Source organism: Hyla sarda, chromosome 2, assembly GCF_029499605.1.
Source record: "Hyla sarda isolate aHylSar1 chromosome 2, aHylSar1.hap1, whole genome shotgun sequence".
Taxonomy (NCBI): Eukaryota; Metazoa; Chordata; class Amphibia; order Anura; family Hylidae; genus Hyla; species Hyla sarda.
In genome coordinates, this window is record NC_079190.1 from 441909584 (window position 1) to 441924562 (window position 14979).

Below are 14979 nucleotides of genomic sequence, written 5' to 3' on the forward strand. Positions count from 1 at the left end.
GGTAACTTGCATCCTTTCTTGGTGAAAAATCCCCAAATTTTATGAAAAATTTGAAAATTTTGCATTTTTCTAACTTTGAAGCTCTCTGCTTGTAAGGAAAATGGATATTACAAATAATTTTTTTTTATTCACATATACAATATGTCCACTTTATGTTTGCATCATAAAATTGATGAGTTTTTACTTTTGGAAGACATCAGAGGGCTTCAAAGTTCAGCAGCAATTTTCCAATTTTTCGCAAAATTTCCAAACTCACAATTTTTCATGGACCAGTTCAGGTTTGAAGTGGATTTGAAGGGTCTTCATATTAGAAATACCCCACAAATGACCGCATTATAAAAACTGCACCCCCCAAAGTATTCAAAATGACATTCAGTCCGCGTTTTAACCCTTTAGGTGTTTCACAGGAATAACAGCAAAGTGAAGGAGAAAATTCACAATCTCCATTTTTTACACTCGCATGTTCTTGTAGACCCAATTTTAGAATTTTTACAAGGGAAAAAGGAGAAAATGTATACTTATATTTGTAGCACAATTTCTCTCGAGTAAGCACATACCTCATATGTCTATGTAAAGTGTTCGGCGGGCGCAGTAGAGGGCTCAGAAGGGAAGAAGCGACAAGGGGATTTTGGAGAGTACGTTTTTTTAAAATGGTTTTTGGGGGGCATGTTGCATTTAGGAAGCCCCTATGGTGCCAGAACAGCAAAAATCCCCCACATGGCATACCATTTTGGAAACTAGACCCCTTGAGGTACGTAACAAGTAATAAAGTGAGCCTTAATACCCCCACAGGAGTTTCACGACTTTTGCATATGTAAAAAAAAATTAAAATAAAATTTCACTAAAATGTGTGTTTCCCCCCAAATTTCACATTTTTGCAAGGGTTAATAGCAGAAAATACCCCCCAAACATTGTAACCCCATCTCTTCTGAGTATGAAGGTACCCCATAAGTTGACCTGAGGTGTACTATGGGTGAACTACAATGCTCAGAAGAGAAGGAGTCATATTTGGCTTTTTGAGAGCAAATTTGGCTCGGGGGCATGTCGCATTTAGGAAGCCCCTATGGTGCCAGGACAGCAAAAAAAAAACACATAGCATACCATTTTGGAAACTAGACCCCTTGTGGAACGTAACAAGAAATAAAGTGAGCCTTAATACCCCACAGTGGTTTCACGACTTTTGCATACGTAAAAAAAAAAAAATCACTAAAAGGTGTGTTTCCCCCCCAAATTTCACATTTTTGCAAGGGTTAATAGCAGAAAATACCCCCCCAAATTTGTAACCACATCTCTTCTGAGTATGGAGGTACCCCATAAGTTGACCTGAAGCGCACTACGGGCAAACTACAATGCTCAGAAGAGAAGGAGTCATATTTGGCTTTTTGAGAGCAAATTTTGCTCGGGGGGCATATCGCATTTAGGAAGCCCATATGGTGCCAGGACAGCAAAATAACCCCCACATGGCATACCATTTTGGAAACTAGACCCCTTGAGGAACGTAAGAAGGCGTAAAGGGAGCATTTACCCCCCCACTGGTGTCTGTCATATCTTTGGAACAGTGGGCTGTACAACATTTTTAATTTGCACAGCCCACTCTTCCAAAGATCTGTCAGACACCAGTGGGGTGTAAATTCTCACTGCACCCCTCATTACATTCCGTGAGGGGTGTAGTTTCCGAAATGGGGTCACATGTGGGGTTTTGTTTTTTTTTTGCGTTTGTCAAAACCGCTGTAACAATCAGCCACCCCTGTGAAAAACACCTCAAATGTACATGGTGCACTCTCCCTTCTGGGCCTTGTTGTGCGCCCCCAGAGCACTTTGCGCCCACATATGGGGTATCTCCGTACTCGGGAGAAATTGCGTTACAAATTTTGGTGGGCGTTTTTCCCCTTTACCTCTTGTCAAAATGAAAAGTATAGGGCAACACCAGCATGTTAGTGTAAAAAGTTTATTTTTTTACACTAACATGCTGGTGTAGACCCCAACTTCACCTTTTCATAAGAGGTGAAAGGAGAAAAAGACCCCCAAGATTTGTTAGTCAATTTCTTCCGAGTACGGAGATACCCCATATGTGACCCTAAACTGTTGCCTTGAAATACGACAGGGCTCCAAAGTGAGAGTGCCATGCGCATTTGAGGCCTGAATTAGGGATTTGCATAGGGGTGACATAGGGGTATTCTACACCAGTGATTCCCAAACAGGGGGCCTCCAGCTGTTGCAAAACTCCCAGCTGTTGCTCTTTGATTTTTCGTACTTACTTTGAGTCGTAGCCTCCCTCATTACTTCACGGGAGTCAATACTTATTGTGCACTATTTATTTAACTCCTTCCCTGGCAGACAAGCATAGCCCCCGTTCTTCTCTCTCAGCACTTTGGATTCATGTTTACTATTATATATGTATTCTTTTAAATTATCTTAAATGTCTTGTCATTTTTTCATGTTAATAAAGTATACTTTGTGGTATTTATGTCCTGTTTGACGCCTTTTTCTTTGTGAATTATTCTATGTCTTGTGGCGTAGGACCTACTGTGTGGGAATTTTTTCTTTGGGTATCTCATTGCTTCCTCTGTATTTTACAGATTATTCCTACTCTATCATGGACTTTAGAAACCGTGATATCACGTGGACGGCACGTGCCGATACAGTCTTCTCACGTGGCATATCCAATCCTGCTGAGAGCAGTCAGAAATCCGAGCTCAGACGCCAACTAAAACATCTCCTCCAGAGGCGTTCACGCACATGGTGGAACAAAACCACTCTTGAAAAATACTTGGCCCAAGGTTTAATTCCTCGGGGACTCAGGATTCAGGTGTTCCCCTCCTTTCCTATAGACAGCGACAATTTTAAGGACCAGTGGGAAGCGGCATGCTCCATGTGCTCTAAAACCTTTTTGGAATTATTGGTAAGCCATAATATACAAACACTCACCTCTCTGGAAACTGAGATAGAGGAACTATCTAGAAAGATCCGCTTAGATCTATCTACAGAAGAATTGGCGACATGGAACCAAGAAGTGGACTCCTGGTTTAAAGACTGGGAGGAGAAAATCGAAACAGTTAAGGTGAAAAAATATCAAAGAGACCTGACAGATCTCCAATTAAACCGGGTATATCGCTGGAGGATCCCCCAAACGAACCTGGTAAGAACATCTTCAATATCCTCTATCTCCTCGATTGGAGCATCCTCAAGTGCATCTTCATCTAGCTCCCAACGCAATAAATTTAAGAAATCACGACGCAAACCTGAATATAACCAACGCTCCAATGAAAGACGTTTTACCAGACAGAGAGGAGACACACCAGCACCTGGACCGTCCCTTAAGGTAATTAACCTTACAGATGTGATCTTAACCAATGAACAGGAATCTGTGCTTAGCCTGGGTCTATCTTTTTGTCCTCAGGCTAACTTTAATCTTTTCTGTACAGTAAAGGACATTCAACTATTTGCACGACGCCTGATCCTCAAAAAACTGCACACAAGACACCTTGATCCGAACACTGAAAACCTGTTGGGTTCCACGATAGAACAGGAGGCTATTTTAAACTTACAATCATTACTGGATGAACAGGATCCTATGCCACAACTAGGAATAGGTGAGTACCCGCGCTATCTTTTACCTAAGAGTGTCACCTTTCCTCCTATGACTTTGGTTCCTGAGGTGGATATGTTTATCAAATTGGTAACTAGGGACTTGAGACGCCTGGCAGAAACAAGAGCCAGTGACAATCTAACATACCCCCAGCGAAAGGCTATTCAGGAATTGAGGTCTTTGAAAAACGTGGTTATAAAACCATCAGACAAGGGGGGTAATGTTGTCTTATGGCCATCTCATATGTATGAGAAGGAAATGTTTAGACAACTACGTGATTCCAATTGCTATAAGCGACTCACTTTTAACCCCCTGATGTCTTATCAACAGGAATTAGCACATATTCTGGACAACGCTGTGGAGGAAAATATCTTGAATTTGAAACAGAAACAAGGACTAACTATACAATACCCGACCATCCCTACAATATATCTACTGCCGAAGATCCATAAGAACGCGCTGATACCTCCTGGAAGACCTATTGTGTCTGGGTGTAACTCCTTGACTGAACCAATATGTAAGTGGATTGACTTTTTCTTGAAGCCCCTAGTTGAACTGTTACCTTCCTATATTAAGGATTCAAACGATGTCTTACGTAGACTTGATGGTGTTCAATTAGATGATAACTCCTACCTTGTGACATGTGATGTAGAATCACTATACACGTCGATAAGACATAATGACGGTATAGCAGCTACTAAATTCTTTTTGGAGTCCAGCAACTTGGAGGGAGACCTATGTGCTCTAATTCTGGAACTGTTGTCCTTTATTCTAACGAGAAATTTCTTCATCTTTAAAGGGGTCTTCTACCTACAACTGCAAGGAACGGCTATGGGGGCGGCTTGTGCGCCCTCATGTGCCAATTTGTTCCTTGGGTTGTGGGAGAGGACCCTCTTTACGTCGGACACCTGCCCCTTGGCTGAAAAAGTACTGTCATGGGGCAGATACATTGATGATATCCTGTTTATTTGGCAGGGTACACTTGACGAATTGGAACAGTTCATGGATGCCCTCAATAATAACGACCTAAACATCCATCTAACACATAAAGTGAACAAAACTAATATTGAGTTTTTGGATATCGAAATACAGGCGGATGCCAATGGATTTATCCAGACGAATCTACACCGTAAATCTACTTCAGCCAATACCGTACTACACGCCAGCTCTGCCCACCCCACACATCTGATCAGAAATATCCCGTAGGTCAATTCCTACGTGCAAGACGCCTGTGCTCCACGGAACAGGACTTTGAAATGCAGGCCCGTGATCTGGAGAAAAGATTCCGTGAAAGGGGTTATAGCAATCGGAGCATTAAAAGGGCGTACTGGAGAGCGAAAAAAACGGATCACGCCTCATCCCTACATAGAACACGGACCAACAAGACAACTGACAACCAGTTGAGGTGCATCCTAGACTATAACTCTCGTAGCCATGAGATTAGGCAGATACTTGAACAACACTGGCCCGTTTTACAGGTGGATGAGACACTAAATGGTATGATACCTTCGAGACCAGCGATTGCATATAGACGGAATAGAAATTTGAAGGATCGTTTGGTGAGGAGCCACTATGAGATTGAGCAACCATATTTATTTGGCTCCAAGGGCCCCAAAAACGGTTGCTCCCCATGTGGTAAATGCCTCGCATGCAGTAATATATTACGGACTGATGTGTTCCGCAATTCATCCTGTACTAAGTCATACGAAATCAGGCAGAAAATAAACTGTGTAACTAAAGGGGTGGTATATGTTGCACAATGCCCATGCGAATTGCTATACGTGGGCATGACCACCAGGGAGCTCCGCCGACGGGTCAGAGAGCATATTTTGGATATCAATACGGCAGCCAATGAAACAAACTTTCAGTCTTTGAAAACTCTACCAAGACACTTTAAACTCAAACATAACAGTGATGCCACTCTCCTCAAATTCATAGGTATCGACCACGTTCCGGTGGGTATCAGAGGCGACCAATGGAAGAAATTGGTTGCACAAAGAGAAACGCGGTGGATCTTCAGGCTGGATACACTTGTACCTCACGGCTTAAATGAGGTAAATAGCTATGCCCCATTTTTGTGAGGAGTATTGGTTGGTTTCTGAGCTCGGACTTTTTTAGTGTGTGTAATTATTGGGTTTTAAGTGATTTTTAGCAGCTTCTATTTTGTTTTAATTGTTCGTTTATTAATTCATTCCTTCTTTTTTATCTGATTGTCTATCTAGATGTGTTATGAGACTTATCAACCATGGCCATCACGTGACTATTTCTAGCCTTTTTCCATCGCTGGAGCGACCCTACTATTGGAATCATGTTGGGACTCTCTTTTTTATCAACTCTAAAATATATATTTTTTTATGTATACCTACAGGGTCACTATCCTCTCTATATATATATTTTTTAATATTTATTTATTTTTAATTATCAATTTTTAATTGTTTAAATATATATTTCTTGATATGACATCTTCACTTTCACCTTATATATCTAATGTTTTTTCATGCATGATTATATTCATTTTTCTTCATATTATTTCATCACTTTTCAACATAGTTTTTTCAATCCCATACACATGTTCTCACTCACATCACTCACCTTTTTTATCCCATCATACACTTCATACACCCATCTCACACTTCACTCCCACCCCCTCATTATCAACACTCACTTCTTTATGCCCCTCCTTGTTTACTTATACTACCCTTGTGGTTCTAATTAATTTGCTTTAACCATATTTAACACTTATTGCTACCTATTTACCTATTTAACTATGTGAGTGGCATCAATTATTAAGCTATATTTCATATTTTTCCACTTTCCACATTTTCACACACTAACTGACATTATGGTCCCCCCTGCTCACTAGGTAGACATTTACATATGTTCTTCCTTCCCTCCCCCTTTTTTGCATGTCACTTTCACCTTGGCACTGTGTGTTCATCTTGCACTTGCACTTTTTTTCACTGTTGTGTTTGTAATATCTGTTTCCTTTCCCCCCCCCCCCCCCCCTTACTACCTTTTTTTTTTTTTTTTTTTTTTTTGCACGCGATGCACTTTACTTTGATTTTTCATGTTGTTGTACTGCCATTGTGCAGTGCAGCAGCATGAATATCTATATATAATAAAAAAATACGCACTTGCATCCACATAACATGTGACCCTAGTATTATATGTACTTACCTAAAGTGTGCACTTTTTATGTATTTACCTAAAATGTGTACCCATCATGATTTATTGTATTTAGTCCCCGATACGTAATCTATAATATGGTGTTTTGATATAGAAATGAATATATTATATCTATGTTTGAATTGATTAACAAATCATGCCTGTATATAACTATAATTAACTATCTAGCGTCATGAATTCTCGCAATAGTAGGGATTTCCGCATCTGAGTACCCTCCAAGCCTCGCTTTGATAGCGAGGCTTGGCCCTTTACCTGATAGTGAGACAACCCTAATATATGATTGGCTCGTACATCCGAGCCTCGCTCTGGAAGCGAGGCTTGGTTGTCTCGTGACGCTGTGGAGCTCTCTGGCGCGGCTTCCCGATGTCAGGTGATGCGCGCTGACAGGCGTATCTGCTTCCGGACCTCGCTATGAATGCGAGGCTTGGTAGCAGTGATCTATGGGTGACGTCTTAATTATACCACGTGTTTTAGTCCTTGGTTTTAATTGGCTAAGTCTCTGCATATATACATACCCCACACTCTACTGACCACACCCCGGAAGAAGCCTTCATTGGTGAAACGTTGGGTGGCGGGTGGCTGTAGCATTGTACCCCTTGCTCCACTTGGTAAAGTATTTTGTTATTCTGTTTAGTTCAGGGTTTGTCTTACCTTTAATACGTTATTGATTCCCTGAGGCTCCCCTATTTGCTCTTTGATTTTTCGTACTTACTTTGAGTCGTAGCCTCCCTCATTACTTCACAGGAGTCAATACTTATTGTGCACTATTTATTTAACTCCTTCCCTGGCAGACAAGCATAGCCCCCGTTCTTCTCTCTCAGCACTTTGGATTCATGTTTACTATTATATATGTATTCTTTTAAATTATCTTAAATGTCTTGTCATTTTTTCATGTTAATAAAGTATACTTTGTGGTATTTATGTCCTGTTTGACGCCTTTTTCTTTGTGAATTATTCTAAAACTCCCAGCATGCCTGGACAGTCAACGGCTGTCCGGCAATACTGGGAGTTGTTGTTTTGCAACAGCTGGAGGCTCCATTTTGGAAACAGTGGCGTAACAGGCGTTTTTCATTTTTATTGGGGAGGGAGGGGGGCTGTGTAGGGGTATGTGTATATGTAGTGTTTTTTACTTTTTATTTTATTTTGTGTAAGTGTAGTGTTTTTTACTTTATTTTGTGTAAGTGTAGTGTTTTTAGGGTACAGTCACATGGGCGGGGGATTACAGCGAGTTTGAGCTGCCGCGCAAAATTTGCTGCATTGCAAACTTGCAGCCCGATACTCACTGTAAGCCCCCTGCCCATGTGAATGTACCCTGTACATTCACAGGGGGGGGGGGACCTCCAGCTGTTGCAAAACTACTACTCCCAGCATGCCTGAGAATGTTTGGGAGTTGTGGTTTTGCAACAGCTGGAGGCACACGGGTTGGGAAACACTGAGTTAGGAAACAATGTTTCCCAACCAGTGTGCCTCCAGCTGTTGCAAAACCACAACTCCCAAACATTCTCAGGCATGCTGGGAGTAGTAGTTCGGCAACATCTTTAGAGCCAGATGTTGCCGAACTACAACTCCCAGCATGCTTGGAGTTGTAGTTTTGCAACATCTGGAGGACTACAGTTTGCAGACCACTAATACAGTGGTTCCCAATCTGCGCCCTTCCAGATGTTGCAAAACTACAACCCCCAGTATGCCAAAACTGTCCAGCATGCTGGGAGTTGTAGTTCTGCAACATCTGAAGGGCCAGATGTTACAGAACTACAACTCCCAGCATGCCTGGACAGTAAGGGCATGCTGAGGATGTGTAGTTTTGCAACATCTGGAAGGGCACAGTGGTCCAAAAACTGTGGACCTCCAGATGTTGCAAAACTGCAACTCCCAGCATGCCCAGATGCCAAGGGCTGTCTGGGCATGCTGGGAGTTGTAGTTTACAGGGTCCTATTACAGCAATGCATGTCGCTTTACTGCGAGGTGCATTGCTGTAAAGGGCCCGACCGCGGCTGAAGATATACTCACCTGTCGCCGCCGCCGCCGCCATCTTCTTCGCCGGGATCCGGGTCTTCGGGGACGAGGTAAGTACCAGGGCCGGTCCCCAGCACTCCCCCGTCCCCTGCCGCATCCTCAGGTCTTCCTCCCGTCCTCTCCGGACTTTCAGGGGCCGGGCAGGACGGGAGGAAGTAACCGCCCCCCCTCCTGCGATTGGTCGGTTAACTAACCGACAGATCGCAGGGTATAGGAGGAGGTGGCAGGCTTGCCACCTCGCTCCTATACGTTAGCATGGTCCTGGCTGTCTGTGACAGCCGGGATCATGCGAAATTACCGGGCGGTCGTGTCCCAGAAACCCGATCAGCCCGGTATCGCCGCAGATCGCAAGGGCGATTTCCCTTGCGATTTGCGGCGATCGCAGACATGGGGGGCCTACATGGCCCCCCTCGGCGTTTGCCCTGGATGCCTGCTGAAGGATTTCAGCAGGCATCCGGTTCCGATCTCTGACCGGCGAGCGGCAGATACCGGAAAACGCCAGGACGTACGGGGACGTCCTGGGTCCTTAAGGCCCAGGGTGCGGGGACGTCCCCGTACGTCCTGGGTCCTTAAGAGGTTAAGGGGTTAAATCAACTGGTGCCAGAAAGTTAAACAGATTTGTAAATTACTTTTATTAAAAAATCTTACTCCTTCCAGTACTTATCAGCTGCTGTATGCTCCACAGGAAGTTCTTTTCTTTTTGAATTCCTTTCTGCCTAACCACAGTGCTCTCTGCTGACACCTCTGTCCATGTCAGGAACTGTCCAGAGCAGGAGCAAATCCCCATAGCAAATCTCTCTTGCTCTGGACAGTTCCTGACATGGACAGAGGTGACAGCAGAGAGCATTGTGGTCAAACAGAAAGGAAATTCAAAAGGAAAAGGACTTCCTGTGGAGCATACAGAAGCTGATAAGTACTGGAAGGATTAAGATTTTTTTTTTAATAAAAGTAATTTACAAATCTGTTTAACTTTCTGGCACCAGTTGATTTAAAAAAAAAATATATATAAATAAAAAAAGGTTTTGCAGGGGAATACACTTTTAAGGCTCCCCCAATGGCAGTCTACACAGGAGAATTTCTGCACGGAAGTCTGCATAAAAATTCTGCAGAAATTAATTGCCAATGTACTTCAATGGACTTCTGCCATCCCTTTCACACAGCTACATAATTTGGGCAGCAGGAATTCCATTGAAGTGAATGGGCAATTAATTTCTGCAGAATTTACTGCCGAATTCAGTACAGAAATTCTGCAGCGGGAACCCTGCTTAACACTCGGAAGCTTTTACACCAAGTACATTTTTTTTACACTATTCTCATCTTTAAAAAAAATAAAAATAAATAAAAAAAGGGGGCATAGTCTTTTTCCCTAATGTATGACATTTTTAAAGCCCAATAGAGTATTTGGGATGTACATTTTTGGTCGATATTTGCTTTCTAATAGTGTAAAGATATTTATCATGCATATTCTGCAATCATTAAACCTGCAACCTGTCACTTGTTGGGATTTTTTTTTTTTCAATCAAGAATTGATGATGATGAAAACCTTTTTGAATTTTTCCATAAAAAGAATTTTGAGGACATGATTGTTTTTGGCAATGTTCCGAATGTTAAATACTCAATAAATAGGGATGTCTCATAAATGTTTAGTATTATTTTCTTAGCATTTATTAGTTTCTGTTCTTTGTTGAAGCCTTTTTTGGTATGTAACTGTATATTCATACTAACAGTATGGACTTTTTTGGGCTAAAAATGCTGTCGCAAGATGTTAGCTGGGAGTCAATAGGGAGACATGAAATGCCACACATTGTCCCTCATTTACTATTGCAAACCCGACATGTGTTGACGGGTTGTGTGCCAGACTCTGGCGCATTGTGCCAGAAATTCTGTCTGCACCAGAATTTGTGCCAGGATTGAAAAAACCCTACTAGCTCTCCATTTTACTAAGAAAAACCCTTTAAAAATGGGCGTGACCATGGGGGAAATGGGGCGTGGTCACCAAAAGGGGCGTGATCCCAACATTTTCACAAAAACACAACATACTTACTGAGGTTTCCACAGAAAATGTGGTGGATTTGAGCTGAGGAAAACCCAACAGATCAGAGCATGTGTAAAAAAAGGAAAATGTAGGGAAAAGTGAAAAATGTAGGGAAAAAAATTTGTAGGGAATTAAAACCCACAAAAAAACCTACACTCCACTCTTAGTAAATCAGGCCATTGTGTTTTCTGCTTTCTCTTTTGGCACGTTTTTAGCCTTTTGTGGCATTTTTAGGCTAAAAGGCATTTTCCCAAAATCACATGCTGAAGGTATGGCATTTTGTAAATGGCAGACAAAACTTCTTCCCCCTTATTCTTTTATAGTGATGAGCGGCATTGGCCATATTCGGATTCGCGATATTTCACTAATATATAGACGAATATTCGTCCTATATTCGAGAATTTCGCGTATTTGTTATATTTGCATATTCGTGTATTTGCGGAAGAAAACAGTGAGGGGGTGGGCAACTCTACTATTGGTTGCTAGGGATGTTGTTGATAACCGCTGACAAGTGTATTTGCATCATTCTAATTGGCCCACAAGTGAAAAGAAGGAATATGCGAATATTCACATATGCGAATAAGCGGAAAAATGTGAATATTCGTAATTTTTAATATATAGTGAATATATTCGCAATATTCACAAATTCGTGAATTTGCCATATTCGCTATAAAAATTTGAAATGCGAATATTCGTGCCCAACACTAGTAACCAGTAGACACCACTGAGCAAATCACCAGTTTAGGCCTCAAATGGACATGGTGTGCTCTCACTCCTGAGCCCTGTTGTGCGCCCGCAGAGCACTTTAACACCTACATATGGGGTATTTCCATTGCATTACAAATTTTGAGGGGCTTTTTTAACTTTGCCTCTTGTGAAAATGAAACGTATGGGGCAACACCAGCATGTTAGTGTAAAAAAAAATTATTTTTTTTTACACTAACATGCTGGTGTAGACCTCAACTTTACCTTTTCATAAGGGGTAAAAGGAGAAATGGCCCCCAAAATTGCCCCCCAATGGCTGTCCGGCAATAATGGGAGTTGTTGTTTTGCAACAGCTGGAGGCTCCATTTTGGAAACAGGTCTAACTGGGTTCACAGCAAGTTTCCAGCTGGGAATTAGAGCTGTGGCGGAAAATTTGACGCAGCTCAAACTTGCAGTGGAAAACTCACTGAAACCCCCCGCCCGTGTCACATTGGGGGGGGCCTCCAGCTGTTGCAATACTATAACTCTCAGCATGCTGTGACAGACCGTGGATGCTCGGAGTTGTAGTTAAGCAACAGCTGGAGGCACACTGGTTGGGAAACAATATGTAAGGTAACAGATTACCGCAGTGTTTCTGCACCAGTGTACCTCCAGCTGTTGCAAAACTACAATGCCCAGCATATATGGTCTGTCAGTGCATGCTGGGAGTTGTAGTTTTGCAACAGCTGGAGGCACACTGGTTGCAAAACACTGAGTTAGGTAACAAATCCTAACCCAATGTTTCGCAACCTATGTGCCTCCAGCTGTTGCAAAACTAAAACTCTCAGCATGCCCTTTGGCTGTGCATGCTGGGAGTTGTTGCTAAGCAACAGCAGAAGGCAAGGCCTCACCTCCTACTGCTGCTGTCATTTCCTTGCCGTTGATCGTCGTCGCTGGTTCTGAGGCCCGCAATACCGCCACTGACACCAGGGATTGGGGGTGCCCCATTGCTGGTATCACCTCCCAGCACCCGCTCTCGCCCTCTGGAAGAGGAGCGGAGTGGGTGCCGTTATTGTCACCCCCAGCAGGAACCCTGATTCATGTGCAGGTAACGGTAGCAGCCCTGATTCGATGGCAGGCATCCTGTTCCGTTCACCGCCAGATTACCGGTGGTGAAGAGAAACACAGAGGGCATACAGGTACGCCCTTGGTCCTGGTGGGGTTAAACAGACCATGAACTTTGTTACTTATATTAAAAATAAAAATAAAACACGGAAGCATTTTATTCGTTTTATTAATATTAACATGCAAAGCAACACTAGATATATAGAAGACATCTTCTTCCTTTCTGTATGGATCTCATACTCCGTCATCATGTATTGAACTGCAATGTTCGGCACACAGGAGGAGGCTCAGGTACAACAGCAAAAGAACTTTGCACAATGAACGACGATGAAGATAATGATGAGCACTGGAATACTTATCAAAATGTTCTTCATGACAAATATAGCATCAGGATCGCTGAACTTACGTTTTTTCAGAGGATCTCTTTGCACAGACAACTTAAAGCCGGCCGTCAGTTTCCCCTGCAGCCAGCAATAGTAGGTTCCTGCGTCACTGTACTGGATGGAGCGAAAGTTCAGATGGCCTCCATGATCAATGAAGACTCTCATAGACTTTTTAGCACCAATTAGATTCTCTGTGAGATAAAGTCGCTCATTATCTTTGTCCCAGGCCACCGCATGTTCCGGCCTTACTCCTGGACAAGAAATACTCATTCTGCTGCCCATTGTTTGAGTATGAATCTCCATTGGTACCTTAGAGATCCATGGGATGTAATCTTTAAGCTTTCCTATAGTGTGCATCAGAGTGCTCAACATGCCCATAACTCCCTTCTTCCGCACATGACATTTAGTCATGCAGCTCCGGATCATGATCTCTGGTCTTCGCTTGGAGAGCAATTTCTTGAATTTGAGTGGAACGGCTTCTGAGCCACATGAAGACACATCATTTTTGTTTGCATGAAATCTGGGGTTGAGGTAGGAACTATTGACATAGCACAGGCCAATGCTCCTTTGTTCCCCTCTGACATCACATCGGTCACACACTGTCCAATCCGAAAAAGTGGTGAAGGCCACAAAGTATTTGTTTTTCAGATGTGGCTGTGGCTTGCCATCTTTCTCTACAAAAGATACAAGGGCATCCTTGGAGTCCTGAATATCAACATTGTATCCATAAAAGAAGTGTCCATCCTGTGTGCCGCATAGATAATTTCCGGAATTTTCTATTTGTGCCTTATGTACAATAAGGTTGAACATCCGGATAGTGAACTTTAAAGAGGTATCATAAGCGTCCCGAACATTTTCTACATCGAGTTGCACCGTACCTTTGAAGTCTGTGAGGACCATGGGCTTGTCTCCGCTCTTCTTCTGGTAGTACCATACCACGTACTTTGTTTCCTCAGGCTTGCATTGGCAAGGAAGTTCAATTGTCACGTCAGACAGATAAGCAGCCGTTTCAAACAGGAGGTATGCCGGGCATTTTGTAGAGCTGAGTATGTCGTCATCTTTCGCAATAGTGGTTGAGCTGCTTGCAGGAATGAAATAAAGCAAGAAAATGGCAGCTACAAAAGCGAGAAGAGGACAATATCGAAGCATCATCTTCAGGTAGAAGAGTAGCAGTCTAATCGTATGCAAGATAAAGCATCAAGTGGGATCATTTGTTGACTGCTATCGGTATAACCTGAGAGACACCACCGTGTCATGATGATGTCACTTCCTTAAGATTCTAAGTTCTATTGCATGTCTCCTAAGGAGTTGATCTGCTTTACTCAATACCTTTTTGTTAGAAAAGTTGTCCAGGGTTAAAAAAAATCGTGGCTGCTTTCTGCCAAAAAAAAGCATCACAGTATTGGGGAGATTCATCAAAACCTGTGCAGAGGAAAAGTTGCCAAGTTGCCCATAGAAACCAATCAGATCGCTTCTTTCATTTTTAACAAGGCCTCTGCAGAAAATCTGGCCATCTTTTCCTTTGCACAGGTTTTGATAAATCTCCCCCTATATGTGTCTGGTTCAGCACAATCCACCATAAGGCGGCCTTCACACACGACAGTTTCTATTTTGTTTTTTTATACTGCACTGCAGCTATTGAGCCAAGGCCAGCAGTGGATCCAGTGGGAAGGAGAAGTACAAGTCCTTTCTTTTTATTTCTCATTCCTTTAGAATACACTTTGGGGCTTAAACACTGCAGGGGCAGTTTAAAAAGAAAAGAATAGAAACTACTGTGCGTCATGGCAGGCTTATGGAGCAAAATTGCAATACCAGACACAGCCTATCGTCAGGTGTGGTGCTGTGTCTGGAATAGTAAGAGTCTTAGTCTGGGAGCAGCCAGAAAACCACAGGATGGGAAACACTAATCTACAAAGTGCAACTGCTATTCCAAGCTGTCAGTGAATGAAGGTAGTTGTAGT

At 42.7% G+C, this 14979-nt stretch overlaps 1 protein-coding gene across 1 annotated transcript; it reads right to left on the reverse strand.

Moving 5' to 3' along the window:
- Positions 1-12786: 12786 nt before the first annotated feature.
- On the reverse strand, positions 12787-14262 carry LOC130358047 (Ig-like V-type domain-containing protein FAM187A). Its single transcript, XM_056560847.1, has one exon. It carries the CDS (start codon positions 14168-14170, stop codon positions 12923-12925), a length of 1248 nt encoding a protein of 415 aa, XP_056416822.1. The 5' UTR covers positions 14171-14262; the 3' UTR covers positions 12787-12922.
- Between the last annotated feature and the right edge of the window lie 717 nt (positions 14263-14979).